This window comes from Neovison vison, chromosome 1 (genome assembly GCF_020171115.1).
Source record: "Neovison vison isolate M4711 chromosome 1, ASM_NN_V1, whole genome shotgun sequence".
Lineage (NCBI taxonomy): Eukaryota > Metazoa > Chordata > Mammalia > Carnivora > Mustelidae > Neogale > Neogale vison.
In genome coordinates, this window is record NC_058091.1 from 90,083,054 (window position 1) to 90,097,312 (window position 14,259).

At 55.0% G+C, this 14,259-nt stretch overlaps 3 protein-coding genes across 3 annotated transcripts; 1 reads left to right on the forward strand and 2 right to left on the reverse strand.

The window, feature by feature from the left end:
* Nucleotides 1-378: 378 nt before the first annotated feature.
* Nucleotides 379-3,321, reverse strand: LRRC73 (leucine rich repeat containing 73). The gene is made up of 6 exons (XM_044237405.1): nucleotides 2,913-3,321; nucleotides 2,153-2,313; nucleotides 1,681-1,803; nucleotides 1,190-1,290; nucleotides 854-1,076; nucleotides 379-707 (listed from the first exon to the last, which is right to left on the reverse strand). The coding sequence occupies exons 1-6, from the start codon at nucleotides 3,182-3,184 to the stop codon at nucleotides 637-639; spliced, it is 951 nt and encodes a 316-aa protein (XP_044093340.1). The 5' UTR covers nucleotides 3,185-3,321; the 3' UTR covers nucleotides 379-636.
* A 2,161-nt stretch (nucleotides 3,322-5,482) lies between these two features.
* YIPF3 (Yip1 domain family member 3) lies at nucleotides 5,483-9,777 on the reverse strand. Its single transcript, XM_044251531.1, has 9 exons — nucleotides 9,541-9,777; nucleotides 8,719-8,916; nucleotides 8,411-8,517; nucleotides 6,954-6,999; nucleotides 6,721-6,813; nucleotides 6,432-6,563; nucleotides 6,122-6,235; nucleotides 5,797-5,920; nucleotides 5,483-5,707 (listed from the first exon to the last, which is right to left on the reverse strand). Exons 1-9 carry the CDS (start codon nucleotides 9,619-9,621, stop codon nucleotides 5,559-5,561), a joined length of 1,044 nt encoding a protein of 347 aa, XP_044107466.1. The 5' UTR covers nucleotides 9,622-9,777; the 3' UTR covers nucleotides 5,483-5,558.
* Nucleotides 9,778-9,861: 84 nt separating this feature from the next.
* Nucleotides 9,862-14,002, forward strand: POLR1C (RNA polymerase I and III subunit C). Its single transcript, XM_044251560.1, has 9 exons — nucleotides 9,862-9,997; nucleotides 10,108-10,179; nucleotides 11,821-11,928; nucleotides 12,172-12,304; nucleotides 12,599-12,718; nucleotides 12,808-12,960; nucleotides 13,147-13,296; nucleotides 13,410-13,526; nucleotides 13,649-14,002. The coding sequence occupies exons 1-9, from the start codon at nucleotides 9,923-9,925 to the stop codon at nucleotides 13,765-13,767; spliced, it is 1,047 nt and encodes a 348-aa protein (XP_044107495.1). The 5' UTR covers nucleotides 9,862-9,922; the 3' UTR covers nucleotides 13,768-14,002.
* Nucleotides 14,003-14,259: the final 257 nt, after the last annotated feature.

Here is a 14,259-nt window from a genome sequence, read left to right on the forward strand (position 1 = left end):
GCTCTGGTCTTTGCTAGTGAGTCCCTGGTGCTGCACTCTGCCTGGGGTGTCTGGCCACAGAGCATCAGGCAGCAGGAAAAGGTGTACCTCAAGTAACCTCAGCAGGGCCCAATCTCCTCGAGGTAGGGTTCAATGCAACCCAGCCCTGGAGGTGAGCTTTTTACCTTAGTTATGATTTTTGGGGGGGCCTGGTGTAAGGTGTCACCCCAGAATCCCAGGTCCTACAAGTCCGAGACCTGAGCCAGACCTAGTTGACGTTTGGGGCCAGTTGATGCTGCCCGGAGCTTGGACTGTGGTGTGGTACTGCCCCCTAGTGTTCAATGGTTCTAATTCCTCCCCAACTGCCCATCCCCAGGGACCACAGCCACGCAGGACAGGTTGTAGAGTTCATAAAATCTCTTCCGAGCCAGCGGGTTGCAGCCAGAGCTGCCAAGTCCAGAGACGTCACCTTGGGTTCGCGTGCACCCAAGGCTGTTGCTTAGTCAGCTTCCAGAGCTTCCCATCGCTGCCGGGAGCTACCAGAGCCCCCGGCACCCCCACCTCCCTCCCAGGCCCTAGGGCCTGACCCTGACATCCGGGGTAAGGTGCTGGGGACACAGACAACATGTAATGATGCGCAGAAGCCCGAGCAGAGGGTCACATCTCGGTTTCAGCCAACAGACTATCACCTAGTCCTGAAGTCATAAGCACCATCTGAGAGCTGGGATCTGTGGAAAGGCAAAGGGCTGTTCAGACCACCATTCATCCCTCCACCAGGGACACAGGTGGGAGGCGGCTGAGGTCTCCCACACCCACTCTCCCTGGGCCTAGGCCTCTTTGGGATCTGGCTCTGCCCGACCCTGGGGGTTCTTACCACTGGGGCACATCCAGGAGCTGCTGCTCCTCTGCTGGGCAGCAGGCTCTCGCCCTCTCTCTTGTTCCTGCGTGTCGCCAGCCCCTCCTGCCACCTCTTCCTCCTCCTCTCCCTCTGAGAGGAGGTCACAGATCTGTTGCTGCAGCTCAGGGCTAATGCTGTTCTCAGCCAACACCAAGCTCCGCAAAGCCGTGGGGTAATTTTCTACCATGTCTAGCAGGGTCTGAGGTGGGGAAGAATGCGGATTTTTCAGACCACTTCAGGATGTCCACAGACATGTGGCCTCACCTGCACCTCCATCCCAGCCCCCCCACCCCAAGCATGAAGACTTCTCACCTGAGCTGACTGGTTGGTAAGCCCTGTGCCCTCCAAGTCCAGGACCTCTAAGGTGCGGCTGGAGGCCACAGCTACAGCCAACATCCCCGCCACATGGTCACCTAGGGAGGCAGCACACAAGCACACGGTCACTGGCAGTCATGAGTGGGCCTACCAACCCTTCCTCCCCTGAGGCCTCCCCAGTGCCCTAAGGACCCTAGATCCCACCCCAGGCCAGCAAGCACAGACATTTGGTAGGCGGCCAAAAGGGAGGCTCCATGACTCGGGAGTGAACGGGTGAAGAAAGCCAGCCCAGGGGTGGTGATGGGTACTTTGATGTACCTGGTGGTTATCTGGTCCTCCACATAAGTGGCTTCTCCACTACCTCACACATCCCCCCTCCCTTCTCCGTCCCCCAGGGGGAAGGGGTGTTACCATGGCCAAACAATGGTCCCAAGTTCTTGAATGGGGGTGGGATGGTGAGACTCACAGGGGGCTTCCTTGAGCCTCACCCAGGGGGTTGTAGTCCAGATTGAGGACGCGGACCTGGGAGCTGTGGGCCACAGCAATCGCAAGGCGGCTCCAGCCCTTAGGGGTGATGCCAGGGTTGGCGCTCAGCGTCAGTTCCTTCAAGCCTGGGCAGCATCAAAGTGAGGAGCCAGGATGGAGGTCAGGCCCTCTTCAAGCTCCTCTCCTGCCCTGGATCTCTGGGGTGTCTCTGGTGGCTGAGACCCACCCCACCCCACCCCACCACAGAGCTCCTGGGCCTCAAGAGACACCTGCCTTCCCTGCGTCCCCCACCCACCACAGGCTGGATGCCTGAGTCTCCATTCTGCTCAGCCCCCCATCCTTCTAATAAATATTCTCAAACACACATACACCCCATCAGAACCCTCAGCTCTGGGTCACACCCCCTGCTCTCTGCATCTGGCTTTTTCATCAAGGTCACAGCAGCCCGTGTCCTCAGCAGGGCCTCTTGCTCACCTGACTTGGCTCCATCTGGGGGGAGGAGGCCACAGATGAGGTTGATGGCTTCATCACCCAGCATGCAGTCCCCCAGGTCCAGAGCCACAAGGGCAGGGTGGAGGGCCAGTGCTGGGTTCAGCAAGGCCAGTCCTGCATCTGTCAGGGGGCTTCCGTGCAGGCTGGTGGGTGAGACCAGAGAGCAGAGGTTACTGCAGTCATCAGCCCTATCTGTAGGGGACGGACCCCTTCCCTTATGTGAGCCCTAGAGATGAGGAGGGCACTTGTCACAGCACTTGGGAGAAGTCTTCGGAAGGGAGAAAGAAAATTCTAGATTCCAAAAACCCAGGTGGAGGCAGAATTTGGTTTCTTTTCTGGGGCAGGGATTGGGATCCAGGACAAAGCACAGAAGTGTGTGAGTGGTGGATTGGGACTCTTCAGCGGGCAGAGTGCAGGGGCAGGGGTCTAGTCCCCAGGGGAGGTCCTACTTGAGCCGGGAAGGGCTGCCCCCCAAGAAGTCAAGGCTGGTGATTAGATGGGGAGGTACAGGTGCCGTGCCAGAAAGGGGAGGGTAGCCCATCTCCTTTGGGGTGGGGCCGCGTGTGCAGAGTCCAGAGGAAAGGGATAAGCCTGGGTGGAGGGATGAGAGGGTGTACAAGCAGGAGAAAGCAGGATGGCGCAGAGACAGCTACAGGAAAGTGTGTGGAGGAATAGGCGGTGGCAGGGGGCGTGTGAAGAGGGGTGCAGTGCCCGGGACCCCCTTGCGAGGGAGCGCACTCACAAGAGGGACTGGATAGAGCGGTTGGTCCGCAGCGCCTCTGCCAGCTGCTTGATGCGGCTGGGACTGGACACGACGCCTAGGTTAAGGTTGAGCTGCGCCAGGGACGTGGCCCCGGCCAGGGCCCGGCAGATGCGGCCGAAGTCGCGGTCGCAGAGGCGGCAGCCGCGCAGTGATAGCAGGCGCACGGCGTTGTCGCGCAGGCCGCGGCAGATGTCCCGCACCTCGGCGCCTGACAGCGGCTCCCCTGAAATCTGGATGGAGCTGGGCAACATCGTACCCACGGCTGGGCCTCCGGGGCCGGGGCGCGGGCCGCGGCCGAGGTTGGCGGGGCCGAGGGCGGGGTCGGGGCTGGGGTCGGGGCCTGGGCAGGGGTCGCGGACGGAGCGGGGGCACAGGCGGAGGCAGAGGCGCGGGCGGCGGCGGCCGCGGCGGCGGCGGCGGCGGCAGCGGCGGCGGTGTGGGTGAAGGCGAAGAGCGTCGGGGCCGTGGCCGAAGCCGGCAGGGGTCGCGGAGGCGCCGAGGTTGCCTGCCGGGCTGAGACCGCGCGGCGCTGGGGCCGGGGCGGACCGTGCCGTCCGTGTCTGGGGAACGGGCCGGAGCTCGCGGGCCGGGGCCGGGTGGGCGCTGCTTCGCGCTTGTCCTCGTTCCTGGCGGTCCGGGCGGCGGCTGCGGGGCCTCGGTTCAGGACGTGCGGGACCGGTCTCGGCTCGGAGGCCACATCTGCTCCCTCCCCTCCTCCAGCCCGGCTCCCCTACCTACCCGCAGGGAGAGCCCGAGGCGGGCGGGCGGGCAGCCGGCGGCGGGCAGGAGCTCCGGCTCGGGCTTCGGCTCCTGCGCCTGAGCGGGCGGCGGGTTCCCATGGCAACGGTCGCGTCACCGCCGCTCGCCCCGCCCCCTGCCCAGCCTAGGCCACGCGGCCCGGGGTCTGCGCACACCCGGCATTCCCGAGCGGTGGGGCCGCTCTTCCCCTGGGCGTGGACCCACACGGTACTCGGAAAGTAGGTGGTGGGTCAAGGCCGGGGATGAGCCGGGGGTGTGGCGGGCAGAATGGAGGCACGTCACGTGGAGATGGCATTGCTTCTGCTCTTTCTCCCGTCGTTCCCTCCTCCTCAGGGCCTGACCCTTGATGTCTCCGCCTGCGGCCTATGCACGCCCTCCGGTCCTCCCCAAGGCCCCGTAATCCCCGCCGCGCCGCGCGCGCAAGCGGCGTTGGGGGAGGTCAAGCCCAGGAAGACGTCCCCGCCTGCCCCTCGCCAAGATGGCGGCCCCGCTGCAGAGGTCGCAGGGGCCACGGGCCGAAGGGGCCGGGGCTGCCAGGCACACCGGGACCGCGAAGGGTTCCTGGGGCAGGAGAACCCCAAGTAGGTGCAAGGTGTTGGTGCCGCTCCTTCCCCAGCTGCCGACGGCAGATGCTTCGGGGCTCTCAGTACGTGTGATACTGGGGTAGCGCAATGAAAGGAAGTGTTGGACCAGCGCCCTCTGCTGTGGTAGGCGACCGAGTTAAGGGAGCTGGAACTTTCAGGAAGGGTACACTGCACGGTGCGGGTAGTGCTGTTCGCACTTTGTTCACTGGTGATGTAGTGGGGTCCTCACATATCGGAGGACACAAGGCAAATGAAAGGCAGGTCTTTCTTAGGCCCTTTGCTGGGAGGAAAAGATGCTGACCCAGATTTACTAAGGAAAAAAAATATAAGCGTAGTGAAGGGAGGCCAAACGTCCTATTAACCACCTGACTTAACTCCTTAAGTGGAGATTAAATGGGTGGTGGGGTGGGTGGTGCTAGGCTTGGGTCGGGGGTGGGTGGTTTTTAAGAGTGAACAACCCTCCTGGAGAGGAAGGACAAAATAAACTCCAGATGATAGCTTTGTTCCTTTGGCCCCAGTATAACCAGGACACCGGCAAGTTTGGCTTCAGATGTGAGCTCTGAATTATCCCTACCCAGTGGTCTGGGTGCATGACGGCCTTGTAAATGTCATGGGGCTGAATCTGGGCATTTTTGGATTGTCATTGTTCCATTGGTGTCCCAGTGTGAGTGAGGCTGAGCCCACTCAAGCTGGGTGCTCTCCTCCATCAGACTTAGGGTTCCTGTGTTTGAGGCCTCCCTGCGGCTCCGTGGGGTGAGTATCCCTCGCCCCCAGGGACAGGTTTCATATTCAGTCTCTGCTTTCAGTGTAGTCTGGGCTCTCCCACCTTCATCCTGCCTGGATGAGGGTATCAAGAAGAGGACAGGTGCCATTACCACCAGGGCCAAGAGAACAGGAAAGTGTATAGGAAGTAAGGTGGCAGGGAGGACCACTGGAATGGTAGCTCCAGTTCCAAACTTCGATCAGTATTTTAATTACCAAGTCTATATTTAGCAAGACAACGTGGCAGAGATAAAGAGGGAGGAAGGAGGAAGCGGAGAGAGGGCCTCAGAGGAGCTGAGCCACTTTCTGCACTGGTCGTAAAGCCCTGCAGTCCCAGGCAGGGGTTTTAGGCCTTGTGCCCTTCAGAAGGCCCACAGGCCTAAGGGGTTTGCAGAAGTGGCTACAGCTCTGAGGCAGCTGCAGACCCCATCAAAGAGACACACGCCATCAGTACTGTTCTTTAATCTTCCTCTGCTCCACAGATGGGGGAACAGGGGCCGTCCAAGGGTCTCACGTGGGGTCAGTGTGACTGCAGGGTCACCACGACAGCCTTAGCTGTGGCATTGAGCATGGTGGCGGAAAGCCTAGCAGCAGGGAGTGCAGCAGGGACATCCCTAGGGACCCTCTGCATGGGCGGGATGTTGGGGCCCTCCAGCGTGTCCAGGATCCCTAAAAGAGAAGATGGAAGGTGAGCCAAAGCTGGCTGGGCACCGAGCTCGGAGGATGTCCCCCCTGCCCCCGGCTCTGCTGTCACTCACCCTCTACCACCTTGTGGTAGGCAAAATGCAGATAGAGCAGGAAGAGCATGTGCAGGGCAGCCAGGGTGCCACAGAGGAGCAGCCGCTGCGTGGGGCCCACTGTTCGGGACACCAGCACTGCCACCTAGGGCCACAGAAACAGCTTAGAGGGCCTGGCTCCAAAGCAAGCAGTGTGGAGAGGACATTCCGACCCAGAGCTTAGGACCATTTTTGGGCTCTTCCCACCCATTCGGAGCCCTCTGTGGGGTTTGGCCCCAGCTCTGAGCTGTTTTCCCAAATTCCCTGGGAGGTCAGCCCACCCCTGGCAACCTCTTGCCCGGCTTACCATGCGGAGGGTAGACAGCCCACCCACCAACAACCAGAAGAGGTAGAAGAGGGCATGGAGGTGGATGTTATAGGTGACGAATAGGACAATGCAGTGCCCAAAGAGGCCATAGCCCTAGGAAACGGAATGGCGGAGAAGAAAATCACTCAGGCTGGACTGGCCTTTGAGCTCTCACGAAGGTCCTGAGAAAGAAACAGTCCGCTGGCTGGCTCATCCCATTCCAGTGCCTGGGGCCTGGGAGAGATGCAGACCAAGGCCTAGCTACTCTTTCGAAGATTACCCTCTCCCGCCACCATGCTGGACTCCTTACCAACAGTGCCAGCATCTGGAGCATGGTGATCTGGGCGTTGCACAGGTACGCGAGGAAGTAAATGAAGGACGAGACGCCTAGCCAATAGCCGAAGCAGGTGCCAATGGCTGTGCCCATCAGGGTGCCCTCCCGCTGTAGGGTGAAGGCTCTGCTTAGTCCTGGGAGGCCTCTAATCTCAGCCTCACCCAGGGCTTCCCTCAGGGGCTGCTTCTACCTCACTCCACCATCATCTCCTTGGGCAGCTTTCAACTTAGTTCAGCCACCCCCCAAAGTCCTTTGTCCTGCTTACAATAATGGTGTCAGATGTCTTCATCCCATGGAGGAGAATGGCAACCAGCGTGAAGACCAGCATGAGAGGTCCATAGAGTTCACCTGCGATTTTCTGTCAATATACCAACTCATTCAGGCTGGAGGGTACAATGGCTCTTCTGTTTTAGGTCTTCCTAGGCTTTGCCGGGTGGCCCCACCCCCTACCCTCATCTCTCCCCCGGCTCTCCCAGACATGCTACCTTGGGTATTCACCTGGGGGAAGTTGACCATCTTGATCGGGATCATGGACTCCAGAAGCCTGGGAGAAGAGAGGAGAGATGAGAGCCAAGGCGGCACTAGGCTATAAGGTTCTGGAGGGCCTGAAATCTTAGTCATCTTAACTCCAGAAAATATGCTGGATGATAAAGGAAGAAGAGGGGAGTAAAGACAGACAAGGAATGAGGAAATAAATTCCCTGTTCCTAAAAATGCTTCCAGGAAGGAAAACCTTCTGATACCAGGCTCACACACATGGAAAACTCAGAAAGCCTGCCCGGGCCTTGGGAGAGCGCTTGACAATTTATCTATTTGACCTGCTTCCATTTAAAACAGACCAACAGGGGCACCTGGGTGGCTCAGTGGGCTAAAGCCTCTGCCTTCGGCTCAAATCATGATCCTAGGGTCCTGGGATCAAGCCCTGCATCAGGCTCTCTGCTCAGCAGGGAGCCTGCTCCCTTCCTCTCTCCGCCTGCCTCTCTGTCTACTTGTGATCTCTGTCAAATAAATAAATAAAATTTAAAAAATAAAAAATAAAACAGACCAACTTCAGAAGAGAATGCCCAGAATTCAGGGCTGTGATGGTGGAGCCCTGGAAAGGGTTTTGTAGGAAAGGTTTTACTTGAGGGAACCAATGTGTCTCCTGTCTCTTCCTGCTTACCATTCCTCACAACACCGCTGAGCATTTTCTGCAAAAACAGCCTAGAAATGGTATGAAAATTCCACACAGAAAGAAAAAAACTACAAGTCACTCTTCCCCACTCTGAAGTGACCAGCTCCTATAATACCTTGAATTTTGGCTAGATCTTACCGCCTCTGGGAAACCTGCCCCATACCGCCCTCTAGCCTATTCTGGGTCAGGTGTCCTCCCTGAGCACATGAGTGCTGAACTCTAACGGCACCTGAGGGCAAGGCTTCCAACTATCTTCACCCTGTCTTCCATGAGACAGAACCATTACAGTGCCCAGCACACAGCAAATGCTCAGTAAATAGCTGCTAAGTGGTACCGGGTGTCTGATGAGCACCTCTTAAATGACGAGCAAAGTATCAAGCCAAAATTAGATCCACTTCTCGAAAAGTCCTTCGACAACTAAGCAGTGGTATTCTGGTTCAGAGACTGTTCCAGTGCTGAGAATATAAAAATAAAACAGATTTGTTTTTGAGGCACTCTCTGGGGAGCCAGCCCCAGAAATAAGTGAGTACAGCACTGCTGCGGGGTCATCTGTTAAAAGAAAGCATAAAGTTCTCTAGGATCACCAGGAAGGGACTAATTGGGGATGCGGTTGAGGAATGGGGAACAGAAGAGGTGACATTTGAACTGTGTGTTGAGGGAAGGAGAGCGGTCTGCTAGATGGAGAGGAGGAAGGCAGAGACTCAGGCCTTGGTAGCTGGTTGTAGTTTGGATGAAGAACTAGGTGTGAGGAGGGCAGCTTCTGTCAAGAGAAGGATTCTCACCTGCTTCGCACCTGGGCTGGCTCCACATCAAAGTAGGGTCTCAGGATATCGATGTTGGCGTATAAGCTGAAGGCCCTGGAAGCTTGTCTCTTCCCTGCCTGCCACATCTGAAGTAAGGAAGATGGAAGTGGGGCAAGTAGGTATTGTGAGAGAGATTCTGGGCTGTAGTCCCTGTTGCTCATTTTCTGTTGGTCTTCTACATAGTTCTACTGGGTTAGACAACATGAGGTGAACTTCGACACCAACTCCAGCCCTTGGGGCCTGCCTAGATATACCTTCCCAGCTACTTGGAATCCAGTCTTGCTTACCTGATCTGCCACCTGCCGGCTCAGCTGTCCCTTAAAGCCCTTCATGCCCAAGAACTCCCCATCCTCTTCTTCCGCAGCAGCCGCATCAGCGTCGACTTCCTCCTCCCGCAGTCGTTGATGCAGCTCACCCATATCCTCGAAGCTGGAGCCTGAGGTATCATCCATGTTCTCCATGTCAATCACAGCTGAGCCCCCACCCTGTGAAGACAATGGCTTCTAGAGTGCGGGACCTTTCTGCTCCATCCGCATGTCCTCCTCTGTTCCTCCCAGGGTTTGGGACTTTGTTCTTCCACTGCTGGGGGCATGGCTTGGAATCACCACAGATCACACGGCTCTCTTCCCCTCATTTGCTCTCAGAACCCTTGGTGGTCTGGCTCTCTTTTCTAGCCTAGAAAACCTACTCCTGTCTTGCATACATGTCTTTCTTCTACCTTTCTTGCCAGATTCTCAGAGGGCTGCAAAAGTGCCCATTTCCTTTGTCTTTTCCATTCCCCAAACAAAGCTGTGCACACAGCATGGTTTTCGCCAGTGCCAGTGAAAACTGCCCACTCCCCCGCCACGCCTGACCCCGATCGACCAACAAACTTGTCTCGAAAGCAAGAGCAGGTGTGTCCAGAGACACGAGGCCCTTTGGCTGGAGGACCAGTCTACCTTTCAGGTCAGCACTAGTCCCACTGCCTTTCGTGTACACCAAGATCCAAAGGGGAGAACAAGTGCTGCAAATGGAGCAGACCTCCACGCTCCCAGGGGGAGTCCCCACAACACTTCAAGACGGCTGCCAGCCCTGGGGCTGCTAGCAGCCGGAGCCTTGGGGGCGATTACCTGGATGTTTTCTTCGAACCCTCCCCATTCCGGGCCAGCCCCGCTTCGGGCGCCGCCGGCCGGCGCCGCCGTAGTTGCCATGTCCCTCGAGGGCTCCCGTCGCTGAAGCCCGTGTAAGTCCCGCGCGCGGAGGAGTGGGAGAGACGTGGGCCCAAGGGAGGGCTATGTCTAGGGGCGAGAAAGAGAGGTGGGTTCAGCCGGAACGCAAAAAGAAGAAGCCCGGATGTTTGGCTAAAACTGACTTCCGGAACTGGGGACGTGGACACAGGCTGGACAGAATCTCGCGATGTTTAAGAATCCGGGAGGCGGTGCGTTACCACGGAGACGGAGAAGGACGGCTGGGACGCACGCGCCAGTTTGCTGCCCTAATCACGTGGAGGGGATGAAGATGGCGGCCGCCCAGGCGGTGCAAGAAATGCGGACCCGCGTGGTTCTGGGGGAGTTCGGGGTTCGCAATGTAAGCCTATGGCCTTGAGCTTGGGAAGAGAAAAGAGAGTGGAACAGGGATGAGTTGGGGCGGACTTGCCCTACCTGCCCCTTCGCAGACTCATCTCTTTTTTGCTCTAGGTTCATACCACCGACTTTCCCGGTAACTATTCGGGCTATGATGATGCCTGGGACCAAAACCGCTTCGAGAAGGTAGGTGGGCGGGGCTGGAGAGGGTATTTGGAACGGACCTTGTGATTTGGGCAGCGTGTGTCTTGGAAGCAGCCCTTGGGATTCGCTTGGTTCATAAGTCGTTTACTGAGCAACGGGTTAGGAGCTCCGTGTACACGGTTTGTGCTCTGTTCGACGAACAAGCTGTTTAATCTTGTTGAATAGCGCGCATAAGTGATTTCAGTATAATGTGGTAAACGTGGTTGGTAGCGATAAGGACAGTAAGGGATGGGGTGATCCCACAGAGGCACTTAATCTAGAATGGAAAGCGGGTCAGCGGTATGGAAGATGTACTTCCTGAAGGAGATGACATCTGAACTGAGCCCTGAACGATGAGTAAAATCTGACAACAGGGAAAGGTGAGGGGGATCTAAGACCAAAAGCTAAACTACAAAGGCTTTGTGAGCTGTGTTCTGGGAGTGGCCAAGCAGGTTATTATTGTTCGAATATAAAGTGCTAGCATGAGTGGTGGGCGAGATCGAAGTGCCTATTAGACACTGTAGGTGATAGGGAGCTTTTGAAGAGCTCGAAGCAGATATGATCTAATTTGCAGCCATAACGGCTGGGAGAGAATGAATCAAAGATCAAATAGGGCAGTCAGATTTGTGACAGAATTGCATAGAGGGGTGGAGGTTGATGGCATGAACTAAGATTATAATCAGAAAAAGAGAGCAAAGGGAAGATAGAAGGTGAATTTGGTGATTGCTTTGATGTTGGCTGTGAGGAGGGAATGTAAAATGACCCAGCTTGAGGAACTGCTTTAATGAACGGTGGTACCATTTACTGATGAAAAATAGGTCTGGGGAAGGGGAATGATACTACTTTAAGTTTCCTGTATGTGGAGAAATTTAGCAGGGTAGTAGAACATGTGTTTGAAAGATCAGAAGTGAGATAAATTTGGAAGTTTTCAGTACATGATTGTTAAAACCATGAATGTGATTGAGGTCGCTTTGGAGAGAGAAAAAAACCTGGAAGATAGTGTTGTTTATAGAGTCAGTAAAAGATTAGAATTTAGAAGGATTTAGGAGAAAGAGAACCATAAGATTGGTGCTCAGAAGCCAAGGCAGAGTTTGAAAAGGGAGGGATTCTGGGATGCCTGGACGGCTCAGTTGGTTAAGCCACTGCCTTTGGCTCGGGTCATGATTCCAACGTTCTGGTATCGAGTCCCACATCGGGCTCCTTGCTCGGCAGAGCCAGCTTCTCCCTCTCCCTCTGCTTGCGCGCGCTCTCTCTCTGTCTCTGACAAAATCTTTAAGAAAATAAAAAATAAAGAAAATGGAGGGATTCTATCAATGCTGAATGCAGGAGAGGAGTCTAGTAAGATATGGATTGAATAGTGTCAACTAGATTAAAGGGTGTGGAGGCCCGTTCTCTTGTAGAATAGTTTCTCTGGATGGTCTAGTGGGAGGCCATATTGCAGGTGATTTTAAATAAATAGAGAATTAAAAACAGGGAAACTTTTCAAGAAACTCCTAAAGGATTGGGAGAGAAAGGAACATCTATGAGGGTCATATGGCCAGAAGGAAGTTCTTGGGTGAGAGAGAACATTAGGGGCATATCCAGTGGGAGGGTATTGACTCCATAGAGAGTAAGCTTCATTTATTGCATTTTCTGTCCCTGCAGAACTTCCGTGTGGATGTGGTGCACCTGGATGAAAACTCATTGGAGTTCGACATGGTGGGAATTGATGCAGCCATTGCCAATGCTTTTCGACGTATTTTATTAGCTGAGGTATTTACCGGTGGTTATAGTGGCAAGGGCGGAGTTGGGTAGGAAACTGTGCAGTCACCTTACTTGGAGAATTCTCAGGTTGCCCCTTTCTTTTAGTTTCTTGGCAGTTTTTGCTGAGCATTCCTCCTGCTCATTCGTCATAAACTTTTCATCAAGTTTTCTTCTAGAAGTGGTCCTCTTTTATGTCAGGAAATAGGAGTAAATGGGGAGTCTATAAGTGAATGATCCTGTTTTCTTGGTCAGGTGCCAACCATGGCTGTGGAAAAGGTCCTTGTGTACAACAACACATCCATTGTCCAGGATGAGATCCTTGCTCATCGCTTGGGGCTCATTCCTATTCATGCCGATCCCCGTCTTTTTGAGTATCGGAACCAAGGTCAGTGTTTGAGAAAATGAAATTGTGGCAAAATTGGAACAGTTTTCTTCCACAGTTGATTCTAGAGTCATACTGCCTCTGTTCAGATCCTGGATTGACTACTTTAAGATTGTAAGCAAGTTACTAACGTTTTGGTACAGGAGTTGTTGGGATCTATGTGAACACTTGCCCATGGCCTTCTGTAATTTGTCCAGAGGAATAAATGACAAATGCATATTAATGCATACAGTGTAGCGTCTGGCACCCAAATGTTCAGCTGTTCTTTAAGAGCAGCCACTTCTATCTTTTGTTCAGGAGATGAAGAAGGCACAGAGATAGATACTCTGCAGTTTCGTCTTCAGGTCAGGTGCACGCGGAATCCCCATGCCGCTAAAGATTCCTCTGATCCCAATGAACTCTATGTGAACCACAAAGGTGAGTGGTGGTGGGTGAGCAAGAAGGCCCCCCTTTGCTGGGTGCTAGTTTTAAGGACTGAGGTTTCTCTGATGTGCTGCTTTCTCCAGTGTACACCAGGCACATGACATGGGTGCCCCTGGGGAATCAGGCTGACCTCTTCCCAGAGGGCACTATCAGGCCTGTGCATGATGATATTCTCATTGCCCAACTGCGGCCTGGCCAGGAGATTGACCTACTCATGCACTGTGTCAAGGGCATTGGTAAGAACCCTGCGGGCTGCCCAGGGCGGTTGGGGAGGGGGGTAGTGTGATTACACTAGGGTGAGGTGTGACTAAGGTGCTCAGCTGAGCAGTCTTGACCAGCAAAAAGCCAGTGGGCCTCTGTTAGGGGCTTATCGAACATGAAGAAAGTTTCCCCACAGGCTCTGATTTCAGTCTACCCTCCAGGCAAAGATCATGCCAAGTTTTCACCTGTGGCAACAGCCAGTTACAGGCTCCTGCCAGACATCACCCTGCTTGAGCCTGTGGAAGGGGAGGCAGCGGAGGAGCTGAGCCGGTGCTTCTCACCTGGGGTCATTGAAGTGCAGGAGGTCCAAGGTAGGCCACTGGGGATGCCACGCATTCAGGTCAGGACCTAAAGTATATTTTCTGTAAGGGTAGCAGAAATAAAAGCTCGGGGCTCGTGTATTTAGAACAGAGTTTTTCATTAGGTAAGAAGGTGGCCAGAGTTGCCAATCCCCGGCTAGATACCTTCAGCAGGGAAGTGTTCCGGAATGAGAAGCTGAAGAAGCTCGTCCGACTTGCTCGGGTTCGCGACCACTACATCTGTGAGTATTGGGTCAGGGTGTGGGTGCAGCTTCCTGGCAGAGTCCGGATTAGAAGCTGGCAGTGATGCGGCACAGGAGCTGGTGCCAGCACACCTGGGCTCAGGGCTCTCTCTGCTTCCCAGTCTCTGTCGAGTCAACAGGGGTGTTGCCACCAGAGGTGCTAGTGAGTGAAGCCATCAAGGTACTGATGGGGAAGTGCCGGCGGTTCTTGGATGAACTGGATGCAGTTCAGATGGACTGAGTCTGCCACCAGACTTCTTGGTGTGTCCAGGCTGGGCTGCTCCCAAGCCAGGCTGAAGATCTGGGGTCCTGACCTGCCCTCACAGGACTGCCACAGAGTCCAATGTGACTGGAGGTCCTGGGTTTTCTGGGACAAGTCTAGCCTTTTCAGTTGATACATTTTGTTTAATGTGCCACAGAATGTGACCTCGTGCCTTTGTAAGGCCTTCATGTAAATAAAATCACTTTTGTCAGGACTACCTGAGTTTTAAACCCAAAATATGGGCCCTCAACTCCGAAGAGGTTTGGCATTATTTAGCCCTTGGGAGTGCTCGCTTCGGCAGCACATATATTTAGCCCTTGGGAACACTGGGTTCAGTTGTTACTGCAGGTCAGGGCCAAATGCCTCTGAAGCCTTAAGAGAAATGCCTAATTGAGGTGGTTTCTGGGGGCTCAGCCACAGAAAGATACTGTGTGCCACTTTACCCATCTTCTGGATTATCACAGGAAGCAT